This window comes from Gekko japonicus, unplaced genomic scaffold (genome assembly GCF_001447785.1).
Source record: "Gekko japonicus isolate JY-2015 unplaced genomic scaffold, Gekko_japonicus_V1.1 scaffold649, whole genome shotgun sequence".
In the NCBI taxonomy this organism is placed as follows: Eukaryota; Metazoa; Chordata; class Lepidosauria; order Squamata; family Gekkonidae; genus Gekko; species Gekko japonicus.
In genome coordinates, this window is record NW_015167555.1 from 401,128 (window position 1) to 415,197 (window position 14,070).

Consider the following 14,070-nt stretch of genomic DNA (forward strand, 5'->3'; position numbering starts at 1 on the left):
TCCTGAACTGATAGGCAAGTTGTCCAGCTTGGCTAAGCCGCAAGGATGAACTCTGACTCAATGGAAGAGCATGGGCATGCCAGAAGTCCCACATTTATTTGTAATTTATTCCATAATGTGGCTGATCAGAGTGGCTATCATATATAAACAAAAAACAATGCTTTTCTCTTCCAGTATAAACACACTGCCAATAACGGCTATGATGTTGCATGCCACTCATTTCTCCACAGTTATAACAACACTTCTTGGCTTATCTCATTAAAAGTGTTGGGGGAGGGTTGGAGTGTGCTGGAAGTCTATCTATGTACTCTTAGTGACATGTGGCCCCAATATGCAGATACCTAAACCTGTGGATTGGTACCACATGGACACTAAAGAGATTCTTCTGCAAACTTTGGGGACCCCTTAGGTTTGCAGGAAAATCTTAAATCTTCCAAAAAAAATACATGGGGGGATTTAAACCCCCCAAAGTAAAACAGCATTCTCTGTGCACCTACCTCTGGCAGTCGGGAGGAGGCTGGGAGCCATGCTGGGTCCAGCAGCAGTACATCCCAGGGTTCCATGCTAGGCCTGGTAGTGGAAGCTGTGCAGCCCAGGAGCTGCACAAGGCCTAGCAGAACAGGCCTGGGGGCTTCACCAGGTCTGGTGGCAGCTGCCTGAATGCCTGGGGAACACTTTGGGCCCAGTAGCACAGCCCGGGGCTTTGTGCTAGGCCCAATGGCAGGCGTACGGCCTGGGAGCTGCACTGGGGTTGGTGGCAGCACAGTCCAAGGAGAACACGGGCCATGCTAGGCTTGGCAGCTGCCAAAAGGCTGGGGTTCCATGCTGGGCATGGTGGTAGCTGCCAAAGAACCCAGAGGCCACACTGGACTTAGCGAGAGAATGGGGGGAGGTGGGATTCACTCCTGTGAGTCTTGTAGGCCCCCACTTGTTCCAATTCTATTCTACATAGGTTGGTGATATGAATGCTGTCCCCTTCCAGTATGTTAAGGTGTGTTCTAGTAGAAATTGTGATGAGTTGAACACTTTTTGTTGATTGTCATAAATTTGAGCAGGTTTAAGTATGAGGTGCAGTGGGTTTCACCTTCTGCAGGCTTCTTTTGTTGACCACCTGGCATAGGGTTGGGATTTGTCCCTATGTCTATGCAGGCATTTCTTAAGATTCAGTTGTGCTTTAGGACAGTGCAGTTCTGATTAGAAGTTTATGCAGATCTGAATCAGTAGTCAAAGCATATGAGTAGGAAGCAAGTTTGGTTTTGTGGTGTTATTTTACACTATTCAGACTATGATCTGGGAAACTCACTTTCACCCATTCTTCCATGAAGATAAAATGGAGAAGGGTGAACCATGAGCTCCCTGGAAAACTCTTTGAGCTTCTTTAAAAAAAGTGGGATAAAATGCACTAGATACACACAATACTTACATGTCATTCAGTCTAGTGCTGTTATAACCCTCAAAATGTCCTGGCCATCTTTGGCTTGGAGTTTATGCCAGCCTTATCCTCAGTTCATGATTCTAATTCTGTAGTGTGCAAGGAAATGTACTTTGCAGATAACAGCAGGGTCACTTATCTGTCTGAAAAATTCCAAGAGAGGTTAAGACAGGTACTAGTTTGGGGAAGGATTTAAGAACAGAATATCGGCTGCAGTAGTTTGACAAACAATTCAGATTATGAATTGCTGTAAGCAATAAACAAGTATTAGTTTTCGGTGTTACGAAGTGTTGGAGAACAGCCTTAATAGTGAATAGATTACTTGAAGGGCATGTCTATATATTGCTTGGGTGAAAGGCCATCAGACATTAGTTGATTAACTTTTATTTATTTATTTATTTATTAATCAGATTTATATCCCGCCCTCCCCCGTAGGGCTCAGGGCGGCTTACAAGGCAAGAATCTTGCACAATAAAACATATTATTCCAATAATTAAAACATTATACAATTTAAAAACTAATCTTAGTACAAATAAAGTGCTCGTTAATCTTCAGTTCTAAAACCCCCCAAAAACCCATCTTTGCTTGATCTTAAAACCCAATCTTTGCTTATTCTTAAACACAGTATTGTTCAATTGATTCATACATGTAGCCACCAGTTATCAGTTGTACTGTAGTCAAGTTATAGATACTGACTTAAATCTTTCTTGGGGGGAAATCTACAGGAATGTCCACAAGATCCACAGCTCTCTACATTGCTTCTTTAGATAATAGCTTTAAAACAAGATTGGCACACCCGTTCTTCCAGAGTTTAAGCAGATATGCCACCAGTGGGTGAATGAAGCTTCACACATAAGGACAGGCAGTTGTATCAGGTGTCAGTTTGCTCTTGATATTGCTTCTCTTTATTGATCATATCCAGTTTAACATTTAGATACTCCTTAGCAAGAGGATATCCTACTCACTTTAGTAAAAAGCTGTGATATGTTGCTTCTGTTCATTCCCATAGTTTCTAGTGGTTTTACAGGCAATACTCTTAAACGGTATATATATTGACCATAATGTTTATTGAGAAATAACCAACAGCATATTATTGGTAATATATACTGGTTTATGGAATTACCTTGTGTTTCCCCGTAGCAGAAACCTTAGTGAGGTTATTATAATTGTGACATTAATTGCTTTTCCAAAAGCCACCCTTAGGCTAGGCTATTACAATCTTTGAACAAATTAGCTCTGTGGACATGCTTCTGTCTTCTTGTAACCTAGTTTGAGAAACAAATGGTAAATAAAGCAATTAGTAAGAAGCACTTAAATCTTATTGGAAGAGGTCTTCTATGTGAAGAGCTGACTCTGTGTTAGATGAACTGCTAAGAATTGTAGGCCACATTCAGTTTTCGTGACAAACCTCTAGGTTTATTTATTGGTTTTCCACGCTTGCATGCTCTCTCCATTCATGTTTGGGAAGTGATTCAAAGCTTTCTGGCCTGGAAAGTTTCTCAGTGTGTCCAAATGCAGGCACTGGGGTAAACTGGAGTTTTCCTGTCTACAAATCAGGACTCTAGCTCTGGACTTCTGGTATGGTGTGGTGAAGCAGGCGGCGTTTTTGGGATGCTCCAAAACCACCTGCTCCTCGTTTGCTCTTTTAGGCCCCCCCCCGAATTTGGGGGAGCTCCACTTGACCCCCCGGAGAGAGGTTGAGTAGCAGGGGGCTCATTTTGGCCACCCTCACACCAGGAAAATGCAGGGGTGTGACCGACTTTGCCCCAACGTGGGAGCAATGGAACAGAGCAAGGCATGGCCGCCATGCCTTGCATAGCCACAACCTCTGTTTTAATTGGATTTAACTTGGATATATTAACTACAATACAGCTAACAATTTTGTAAGAACACACACTGCTAATCTTAAAATGGAAAAGACCTGTGGAAAAATTACCCCGATTTTTCTGCTCAGAATGGAAAAGTAAAGCGGCCAGAGGACAAATGGGAGCTGAGTGAGTGTTGATGTGTTCTTTGATTTTTCGGGGATTTTTTCTTTCTTTCTGGCAAGGACTTAAAATGGATGGAAGAAATTGGCTGGTTGATATGGAGCTTTATTAGAACTTGAATTAATTAAATTGAACTGGATAATAACAATGGTGACTACAGAGCGAGAGGAAGAGGAAACTGACAAAAACATGAAGGTAGGGGATTTGACTGTTGAGGAATTCCTGAGAATTTTGAGAGAAGGTATACAGAAAGGCTTTGAGGTTGCTTGTGCAAGAGGACTGGGAAAATCAGATAACTTACAAATGGAATTAGAGATAGAGGAAGAACCGAGATATTGTACCCCAAGTGCGGAAGAGAATAAGGAGGTTTATCAAATGAAGGTGTACATAGAGATTCAGCCTCCACCTGTTAAAACAGTGAAAAAGAACTTAACAACAGTGTCTTATTCAAAGATGCAACTGTTAAAACAAAATGCGCAAAAACTGTTCTAAGGAAGGAGAAAACTTGGAAAAAAAGAGAGCCAAAAGATGTGCATGGAAATTTAAAATGGAAAACAAAACACTGGAATTAGAACTGCTGAAAATCAAAGAAGGGAGGCCAGAAAAAATTGTCCACACATTCAAAGAGAGAAGACATGTCGACATGCTGATTCAAAAGAATAAAATGCAGATACATAGGGAAAATTAAGTTATATGAAAGGATAGAAATATTTGTTGTCTCTGAGATATGTTTTGCTGGGAAATGACTGTAAAGTATTTGTTAATGGGATATAGCAGGCATGTCCAACTTCGAACAGGTAGTGATCTGTTTTTTCCTTCCAAAAGTGCCGATGATCTACCACCATGAAAATAAAGTTTCAAATTAGTTTTAAATTAGATTTTAACCCACTAAAGTTGGGTTCCACCCCCCCATTCAGGGTTCCCACTAAGCTGAGTTAGTGTGAGCTAGCTCACTGTTTTTTAGCCTCTGGCTCACACATTTTTGCCTTGGCTCAGGAAGGATGGCTCCAGAGCAAACTAATGTATGCAGCAGCCAAATCGCTCGCTCACAACTTTCATGTCGGTAGCTCACAAAGTAGAATGTTTGCTCACAAGACTCCACAGCTAGAGGGAACATTGCCCCCATTTATAATGCAGCTTCTGTCATTTACTGGTAAGCAAAATAAGCAAAAACAAAACAGAGAGACGAATATCCAGAAAGAACTGCGAACATTTTTTATTTTATTTTATACCAGGAGACCAAGTGGGGCTGATGATCTACCTCTGACCCCTCCGTGATCTACTGGTAGATCGCGATCTACCTGTTGGACATACCTGGGATATAGTATAGTGAATTAGATAGTTTAACAGTGTTTAAAAATGTTTGAGATAGATTAGGTAGGAATGAATATTATTTTTTTGGTTTTGTCTTTCATATATTCAAATTTAATAGGGACCAACTGGAGATAATTAGTAAAAATGATTTGAAAACTTTATTTAAAGTGAACAATGCTAAACTTTGAATTAAGATAAGTATAAACTGACTAGCAAAATGTGTAATTTGAATCTTAAATATGTTTTTGCTGGAAAGTATTTGTTAATGGGGTATAGTATATTGAATTAAATAGCTTAACAGTGGTTAAAAATGTTTGAAAGAGACTAGGTAAGAATGAATATTATTTTTTTTCCTCTTGGTTTTGTTTCTCATTTATTTAAAACCAACAGGGACTAACTGGTACTAATTAGTAGAAAAGACCTGTAAAGTGAGCAGTGTTAAACCTGGAATTAAGATACATATAAACTAATTAGCAAAATGTATAACTTGAATCTTAAAGGTAGTGGTATAGAATGAGTAGCTAGTTTTGATATCTTATAATTTTATTGTTATGCAATAATAAGCTGTAGTCAAAATGATTTGAAAAGACTATTACTCCTGCTCCAAATTGAATTGGGAAAACTGAATCTATAATCCTAAACATAATAGAACAGTAGAAAATGAAAAAAAAATAAGTATGGAAATAAGACATTTATATTCTGGGAGTAAACGGTAACGAAATAAGATTATCAATTTGAGAAGTTCTCTTCTTTGCCTTGAGAGAATATTGTTGCTTTTGAATGGTGATTTGAAAAATCAATTTGTAATGCTAACCTCAAAATCTGTAAAACCAATCTGAACAAAATGGTAAACAAAAGGGGAAATCAAATTTGTAAGATGGTTTTAGTAGCAGAGTGTGTTTAGTAGTGAAATATTCTAAATGTTTTTCATGTTAGACTGTGTTATCATACCGAAAATATTCCTAATCCATGTTTGTATGTTGGTATTGTTCTATATGTTCTATATGTTTGTATTTGTTTTTTTAATAAACATTTAATTTTGTAAAACAACATTCAACAAACTTAAAACCACATTAAACCACGTAAAACAATATTAAACAAACTTAAAACCATTGTGAACCATAGTACTTTGAACAGCGATATAAGATTAACTAATATATCATTCATTATGTTACATGTGATGAAAAACGTCATAATATTTAGAAGGAACAGTGAATTTGGTATTATCGGTATTGAAAGCAAATTCTAAGAAAGGAAACCATTTCGTGTAGAGATTGGATTTTTGATAAGAAATGTTACTAGGGGCCACAGCGTCTGACATTTTATCCATGATGTAGTATTTGTATTTGTGATGATGTATGTCCAAATTATCTTTAAAAACCTAATAAATATACTTATAAGAAATCATAATCAGGACTCTGTGACTGAGCATCTCAGATTGTGTGGAAGAAAAAAAATTAATTTGCCCAAGCCTTAGCATTTACACATCATAGCAATCTGGTGTTTGTTTGATGGTTTTCTAAACTAGGAAGTATGTGAGCCTGACAGTGGCACCCAAGATGGGTTTGTGCCATTCATGAATTCGGGTTGCCAGCTTCCAGTTGGGGCCTGGGGATCTCCAGCTGACAGAGATCAGCTCCCCTGGAGAAAATGGCTGCTTTTTTAAAAGATTTATCAGTTTTACCCAGTATTACATATGGTAGATCATATACATTCAAGTCTACATTTTCCAAGAGTTATTTATCCACTTATACACTCTTGCCCACCTAATTGTATGAATACATTCGTCTTTCCCTTGTAACATCAAATTTAGTTTGTCCATTTGTATCAGTTCAAGCAGTTTTATCCTTATTTCCTCCCTTGTCGGGGTTTTTTCTAGTTTCCAAAACTTAGCCAACAATATCCTGGCAGTTGTCAATACATAGATCAACAGATAGACATCTTTTAGTTCAAAGTTATCCGGGATTATATTTAACAAAACCATTTCGGGTGTTAAAAAAATATTTTGTTCCATTATTTCTGATATTATTTTTTGTACTTTTAACCAATAGTTATGAATCTTGCTATAATGCCACCACATGTGGGAAAACATTCCCACGTTTCCTTTGCATTTCCAGCAGTTGTTGGAAACAGATTTATGACACTTAGCTAATCTCTCTGGTGTCCAGTACCATCTATGAAACATTTTTAAAATATTCTCTTTATAATGTATAGATCTCATATATCTGACTTCCACATTTTCAGCCATTTATCGATTTCGATAGAGTGGCAGAAAAAATGGCTGCTTTGAAGGGTGGACTCTGTGGCATTGTACCATGCTGAGGTCCCTCCCCTCTTCTCCCCAAACCTCACCCTCGCCCAGATCCACCCCCAAAGTCTCCAGGTATTTTCCAACCCAGACCTGAGAACCCTATCATGAATAAACATTAGTTCTGATGTCTGAATGTGGCTGTAGACAGAAATAAAATCCTTAGATTTCTTGCAGGTTAGACCCTGATATAAGGGACCATTAGGAAAAGCTATCCTTGGCAATTAATACTAACTATGTGTGTCAGTACAAATAAGCCGAAGATTACATACAGGATATAGATGGGTGGGTGGGTAAAGGTCAGGTAAAAGAAAGTAACTAAAAAAGGAAATCTTTGACATGATTGCAAAGGACACTGTCTGTGTCAGTCTGCTGATGAGACTTTAAATGTAGACAGGCTCAGAAACTATGCAGTGTGGAATGATCCGTTACTTTATATGGCTGACAAGCAGCTTTTGGACTAATGGTCAACATAAAATGTGAACCCTAATTTTAGTGCAATAATGTGGGATCAATTTCTCTGAATGATATACTTATTTTATATATGTTATACCTCAGGTTTTCAATTCTTTGTTTCATTTTAAGAAATGATGTGTGAAGTGATGCCAACGATCAACGAGGACACCCCCATGAGTCAAAGGGGGTCCCAGAGTAGTGGGTCAGACTCGGATTCTCACTTTGAGCAGCTAATGGTGAACATGCTGGATGAAAGGGATCGTCTCCTAGATACACTTCGGGAGACACAGGAAAGCCTATCTCTTGCACAGCAACGCCTTCAGGATGTCATCTATGACAGAGATTCCCTCCAGCGACAGCTCAACTCTGCACTGCCACAGGTATGCTGCATTTATATATCTTTGAAACTTAAATGCCTAAAATGTACTTATAGTTGACAGTATGATTGTTAATGATCCATCCTGCTTCCATAACTAGTCTAAGGCAAAGGATGCTTTTGTATCAGCAAAATCAAATATATGATAGATGCAATGAAGGAAAGGAATCCTATGCCAGTAAGAGATGTGTAGAAGAGGAAATTTTAGAGCATTCAGTTGTTTTAATCCTTGTGTCATAAGATGTGAAATTCTCTCTTCTATGTACCTGATAAAAGAACAACATTCTGTTCATTTGTCCTGTGCCATCATACTTCCAAAACTATGTCCAAATGCAATCTAATTATTCTCCTCCATTAAATGATGAATCTTCCATTGGAAGAAATTATTCAGTTAGTAGAAATGAATCATTGCATTCTGTGCATTGTGCCCTTTTAAATTTATTAATCATGTTATTAAATCATGTTAGAGTGCTGATATGATAACTGGTAGTGAGATATTTCTCCAGATAGTATCAGTGTTCAGATTCCCACCCTTCATCTCCTCCTGTTTTAACCCAAACAAGATGTGGTGATATTCTTGAAAAGAGAACACACAGTTTCTTGAGCCAAGTTCTGTAGATGAGATGTGGTTTAACAATTTTGCCACCTGCATAGCATACTGTAGGTGTGTGTTCTTCCATAGAAATTGTCTTTCAACTTCACCTAGTATAAAATTGGAGGCGGATATCATGCCATGTACAGACTAGACTTTCCCTCCATTTGTCAATTAATACTTATAAAGGGCTATATAATAATGCATTTTAAATTCATTCATGGTAAATGTGAAAATGATGCTGTGGTGTTTGAAAGACTCATTCTTTAATAAAGAGTATCAACTATTTTGGTTCAATGGTACTTCCATATGTGAATGTAATGCTTGAAAAAGAGATGAATTTAGAGAATTGTTAAATAAGACTAGAGAGGGCTTCAGTATCCTATTGCTAAAGCACAATTAGATGGTAAGTAAAGATTGTAATTGTGGGGAGAACAGTCTAGAGAAATTATAACAGGTATTAGTGATGGTAGTTCTTCTGCCTCAGTGGCCCTGATGAGGGCAGAAAGACAGTATACATTTTGTAAAATTTTGTAAAACATAAATAATAGTCAGTTGTCATTAAGTTTAATGAGCTCTCCACAAGTAAGTTATATTTGGTGATGCTGCCAAAATTTATATTTCTCATTCAGAACATGAACTTAATTAGTAATGGTAGGCCTTATTGCAGGTCAAATGTCATTCCACTGAGAATGTGTAATGAGATTCTTTTTATGTACAAAATATGCTTTCATTAAGTCCGAGTTTTGTCCAAGTCCTGACACAGCTCAGACAGTGCTAAGTAACCATTCTAAAACTTCCAAAACCAGCTAAGGCTTAATATAAGTTTTCTGATACTTCCCACCAGTAGTTTTGCATTTCTTAACATGGTTAACTTGAAGAGGAGGCAAAAACCAGTGCTCCCACAAGCAGTTACTTAATTTGCAGTTAACACTTGGGGAGGAACTAAAAAAGTCAATATTAAAGCTTCTGCCAAGGTCAGTGCAGTTGGGAAGCTTCTCAGAACCTGATTGTGCCAGCTCAGGAATTGCACTATTTCTTTCTTTTCCTGTTTGTAGTGTTGTCAACTCTAGGCTGGGGAAATCCTGGAGATTTGGGAATGGAGCAGGGGTTGGGGAAATCCTGGAGATTTTGGGGCTGAGCCTAGGGAGGGGGAGGAAGATCAGTAGGATATCATGTCATGGAACCAACCCTTTAAAGCAGCTATTTTCTCCAGGGGAAAAATTCTGGAGATCGGTTGTAATTCTGGGGCATCTCCAGTCCTTACCTGGGGGCTGGCAACCCAGGGTATATCCACAGTTGCACAAAGACTTAAAATTACACTTTATGAATATTTGCTTAGATCTGAGTTGTGGTTAGTGTCCTAGACTTGGAGCTTAAATCATCATAAACTGGCACATTTTGTACATATGTACAATGTCACTTTACAGTATGAATCAATTTAGAACTCTAAAAAGGCCCAAAGTGTGTTTCAAGCATTTCTCAATGATGTCGGTAATTACTGACCCAATTTCAAATAGAGCTGAGGAAAGATTGCCTATTGATAGTTATACGTCTTCCTATAAAAGAAAAATGAACAAAGGGAACATAACATTCTAACAGAAACCAATGTAACTTAAGTTTTATGTACTAAAAGAAATGTGAAGTGAATGATATACATAGGTGGCTTCCACATGGGGAATGGGCTTGTGTGGTTTCCCCATTGCTGGTGTGGCTGCTGATTAAATGTAACAACAATGGGGCTTAAATACAGTAGGTGTTCCCATAGTTTGCCTGCTCTATTCCCCTCAACAGCAGCCATCCTTCCTCTGTTGGACAATTGGGGCTTTTGCAATTTTTAAAAAACTGGCACTAGACTCTTGTTGTATCAATATAATGGTACACAGCAATAGGTGTCAAAAGTTCTCAGCTTCATTTTTAAAATAAAAAGTGTGTTTCTAGCCTCTTCCACTGGAGAGGTGTGACTTTCCCTTTATATATTTACAAGGAAAGAGTCTAGAGACTTTAAAAATGAAAACTAGGAATTCAGAAAACCTGTTACATGTATTGTTACAATGGTATATCAATATAACATTATTCTAGCAATGTTTAAAAAAAAACACACTAAAAGCCTCTCAGTGGTGTGGGAAGGAAATGGCCACCTTGGGAAAGGGGCATGGAAAATCCAAACTTTCCCAGCCCCACAGCAGCCATCCAGAATTTCGGCAATCTTTCCCAAAACTTCAGACCAAACCAGTTTTAAAAATGATTGGAGCAAAGCTGGGGAAATCCCAGGGAGATGCACAAATGCATGACAATGCTGTGTAGGGTTGCCATGGGCTTACCGTCTGCTGGTGGGGGGCTCCTTGCTGCTCCCTGGGATCTTCTTGTGCACGTCCCCTGATGGCAGCATTTGGAAATGATGTTATTGTGCCGGGCATGTCATGCAGGGGATGCTCTAGTATTTGGTCAAAAACTCTATGGTCACCATTTTTAGCCAAATTCTAGAGCATCCCCCGTGCAATGTGCCTGGCGTGACGACATCTCCTCTGGGTGATGTCATCGTGCTGGGCATGATGGGGTTCTTCGGGGGTGGGGCTCCCCTGCCTGCTAGCTGGCCAGCAGCAGATTGGGGAGTCCAAGATCAGGGGAACCCCTGCCCCCATTGGGGGGACAGCAACTGTAATCCTGCGGGAAAGCAGGGAAACCACTCATTTCTCAGCAGCATCGTACCTGTGGGGAAATGGCCATGGTCTCAGTAATTCTTACAGCAATCAATTGTAATCCATAATAGAGTGAGAGAAACTAAAAAATGAGTTTGTGATTAAGCTGAAACTTTTGAATGTTCTCTCTTTACAAGTAGCTGCACCTGACTTCGAATATTCCCATGTCCTATGCTTTATGGCATAAGTTTTTTGTGTATTTTCTTTTTTAAAATCCTGGCAATTCGCCTTGCAAGAATAACCAACACAAATAATAAAAAATGCTGGAGAAAGTGTAATCAGCAAGGTGATTATATTCATATGTGGTGGCTATGCCCAGTAGTGTCACAGTTCTACTAGGTAGGAAAGCTTTATTTCCTTTTTCAAATGCAAACTTGGGGGAGAATTGGGGGGAGGGTAAAAAGGAAATAGTCAGGGAGGAAAATGTAATGACCTTGCTGTGTTGAACAAGTACATGCAGTGTGATCGATATTAAGCTTTAATTGGGTTGTGTTAAGGAAATTCACAATAGTCTTTCATTTTCTTGATTGCTGTTGAGCAATAAGGATTGTGTTGATTCAGGGAAAAGGGGTGTAGTCTGGTAAGAAAATAGTTGGGTTTTTTTTTTTGATAACATGAAATTATATATTCAGTGGTATGCTGTTCTCTTGCACATTTTTGCCACTCCGATTGTATTAATTTCTCAAAATGCACATACCTCATAATATCAGACAGTTAATCTGTGTACCTTTGTAACAAATAGAATAGCTCTTTCAGAGGACATGTTCTTTGTTGTTGTTGTTTTAAAGAATGTCACAGTTCCCTAAAAATCATTTTAGAGGTGATTCCAGTGTTATATTTTGTGCTTAAGCCTTAGAAGTTGTAAGCACTGGAGTTTCCTGAAAAACAGTGATTTGCCTTGTACAATGGACAGGTCAGAAAGGCATTCATAGCAGCTAGGGATTTGGTTGTCTGGTCCCCTTTCACATTCAAATAAGATATAGGACAGGATTGGCAGGGGTTGGAGACTTGTCAGCAAATTGGAGGAGAGCTAGGGTTGTGTGTTTAAGAGAGCTCTGTTCTCCTGTGCTGGCATTTGCCACATGCTGCCAGGGTTGAGAGAGCTGAGTTGCTTGTGCTTGGAGCAGAGAATAAGGTTTGGTTTTTTTGGAGGGGGTGTCTGATTTGGGAGTATGTCATAGGCAAACAAAGTTGGCATGGATCTCTGAAATCCTTGAGCTCATGTCTGAGCATTGCAGAATGACCAAGGCCAGAAACTACGCTTGCCAGAGCATGTTTGTGTTGCTTTTAAGTTGATGCAGTGTAGGCACGTGTGAGCTTCCACCCATGATTCCCCATCCATCCTCTGTAGCACATCTGTGAGAGACGGGAGAGATGACTGAGCAGTGTGAGGAATGGACAGGGTGTATTTTTCTGTCATATGAGTACATTTAAAGCTATACCTGCAGTCTTTGAGGAGGGACCAACTCTGTTAATCTTAATGAAGCTTGCCCCACCAGTTTTATAGACCATGTCTTTAACATTTCTGCACAGGGATGGAAAGTCAAAGTCTTAGTCTGCAGCTCCTATGTGTCACTTACTTTTTTACTTCTACTGTTATTTCAGTTGAAGCCACTTCTGTATAGTAATAACTTTGTAAAGCAGTTGATGACTTGCGTGTTCAGGGTGGTCATCACAAGGTTCAATCCTATCCTGGAAACAAAGTAGAAAAATTGCTATCAGCTTCTGTAGATAATTTTGTTCAGACTTCCATAGGATGATGAAATGTCTTGGTTTTGGGTACTACTTTACCAATCTGAAGTTGGCAGCTAGCTAGAGTGCAAAAGCTGATGCTGCTGTGCATTTGGATCACCTACTTTTTTTGAATGGGGGCTGCCATTTCCACTTCCTTCTAAGGTGCCATTTGATACCTGCTTCACCCAGCAGCACTTAATCTAATCAATTCTATATAATATTCTACACAGGATACAGACAATAAGCCTTAACCTGAAGGATCTTTTTGTCACTCCCCCCACCTTCTGTTTTGTTTTATCTTTTAACTTGAGTAAAAATTTTGGAGAACCTGAAAGCTTGCACACTATTTTGTGGTATTTTGGTTGGTGTCCATTCATTGGTATTGATCTTTCTTTCAAAAATATAAATGCTACCTCCCCAGAAACCTGCTTGAGGGCAGCTCAGAAGTAAAACAACAATAAAATAATAAAACCACAGCATGAAAACAGCCATTAAAACAAGCTAAAACCCAGAAACAACACTCAGCAGCTTGAAATCAGTCTGCTGGTGGCAGCACAGAAAGCAGGGCTTCGGACCCATAAAGCTGCCTAAAACGGGTGTCAAACATATGGCCCACAGGTTGGATCCAGCCCCTGCAAGGCTGCAATCCAGCTCGAGAGCTGCTGACTCCATAGTTTATTATTATTACAGCCCATGGCTAGCATAGATTGAAACAAACTAGTTTACATAAAATACAGAAAGTGCACGACCATTTGGATGGGAATATTATAGTAAAATGTACAAAGACAAAGAAGTGTTCAAAAGAAGAAGGGAACTTATAATATCCTTGGGGGGAAATGCAAAACCTAGGGGACATTTGTATCACTCCTTTATGTAATGAGCAACTGACTCTGTGCTGCTTCCTGCTTTTAACATCACGGCTCCTTTCGCTCAGTCTCTCCAATTTCCTGGTTCAGAGGAGAGAAAGAAAGCCTTCCCTCGACTGACTGAGGGCTCCCCCCTCCTCTGGGGAGGGAGGGGGGGGGGAGACTCTTGTGTTTAAGACCAAAACCATTTTATTCCAGGTATATGAGAGAGAGAAAGTCCTATGTTTAAGACCAAAAATATTTTATTCCAGGTATAAGCTCTTATGGGCAAGCACACTACTTCTTCTTCAGAGAGAGGGAGG

The 14,070-nt window shown here is 39.2% G+C and overlaps 1 protein-coding gene across 6 annotated transcripts in view; it reads left to right on the forward strand.

Annotated features, from left to right (window-relative positions):
* The first annotated feature begins 7,629 nt into the window (after positions 1–7,629).
* PPFIA2 (protein tyrosine phosphatase, receptor type, f polypeptide (PTPRF), interacting protein (liprin), alpha 2) overlaps positions 7,630–14,070 on the forward strand; it is a 414,803-nt gene continuing 408,362 nt past the window's right edge. For all 6 annotated transcript variants that reach the window (XM_015413721.1, XM_015413717.1, XM_015413720.1 and 3 more), the window contains exon 1: positions 7,630–7,878. In XM_015413721.1, coding sequence (XP_015269207.1) covers positions 7,630–7,878 — 249 coding nt within the window. The remainder of the gene's footprint in view (positions 7,879–14,070) is intronic.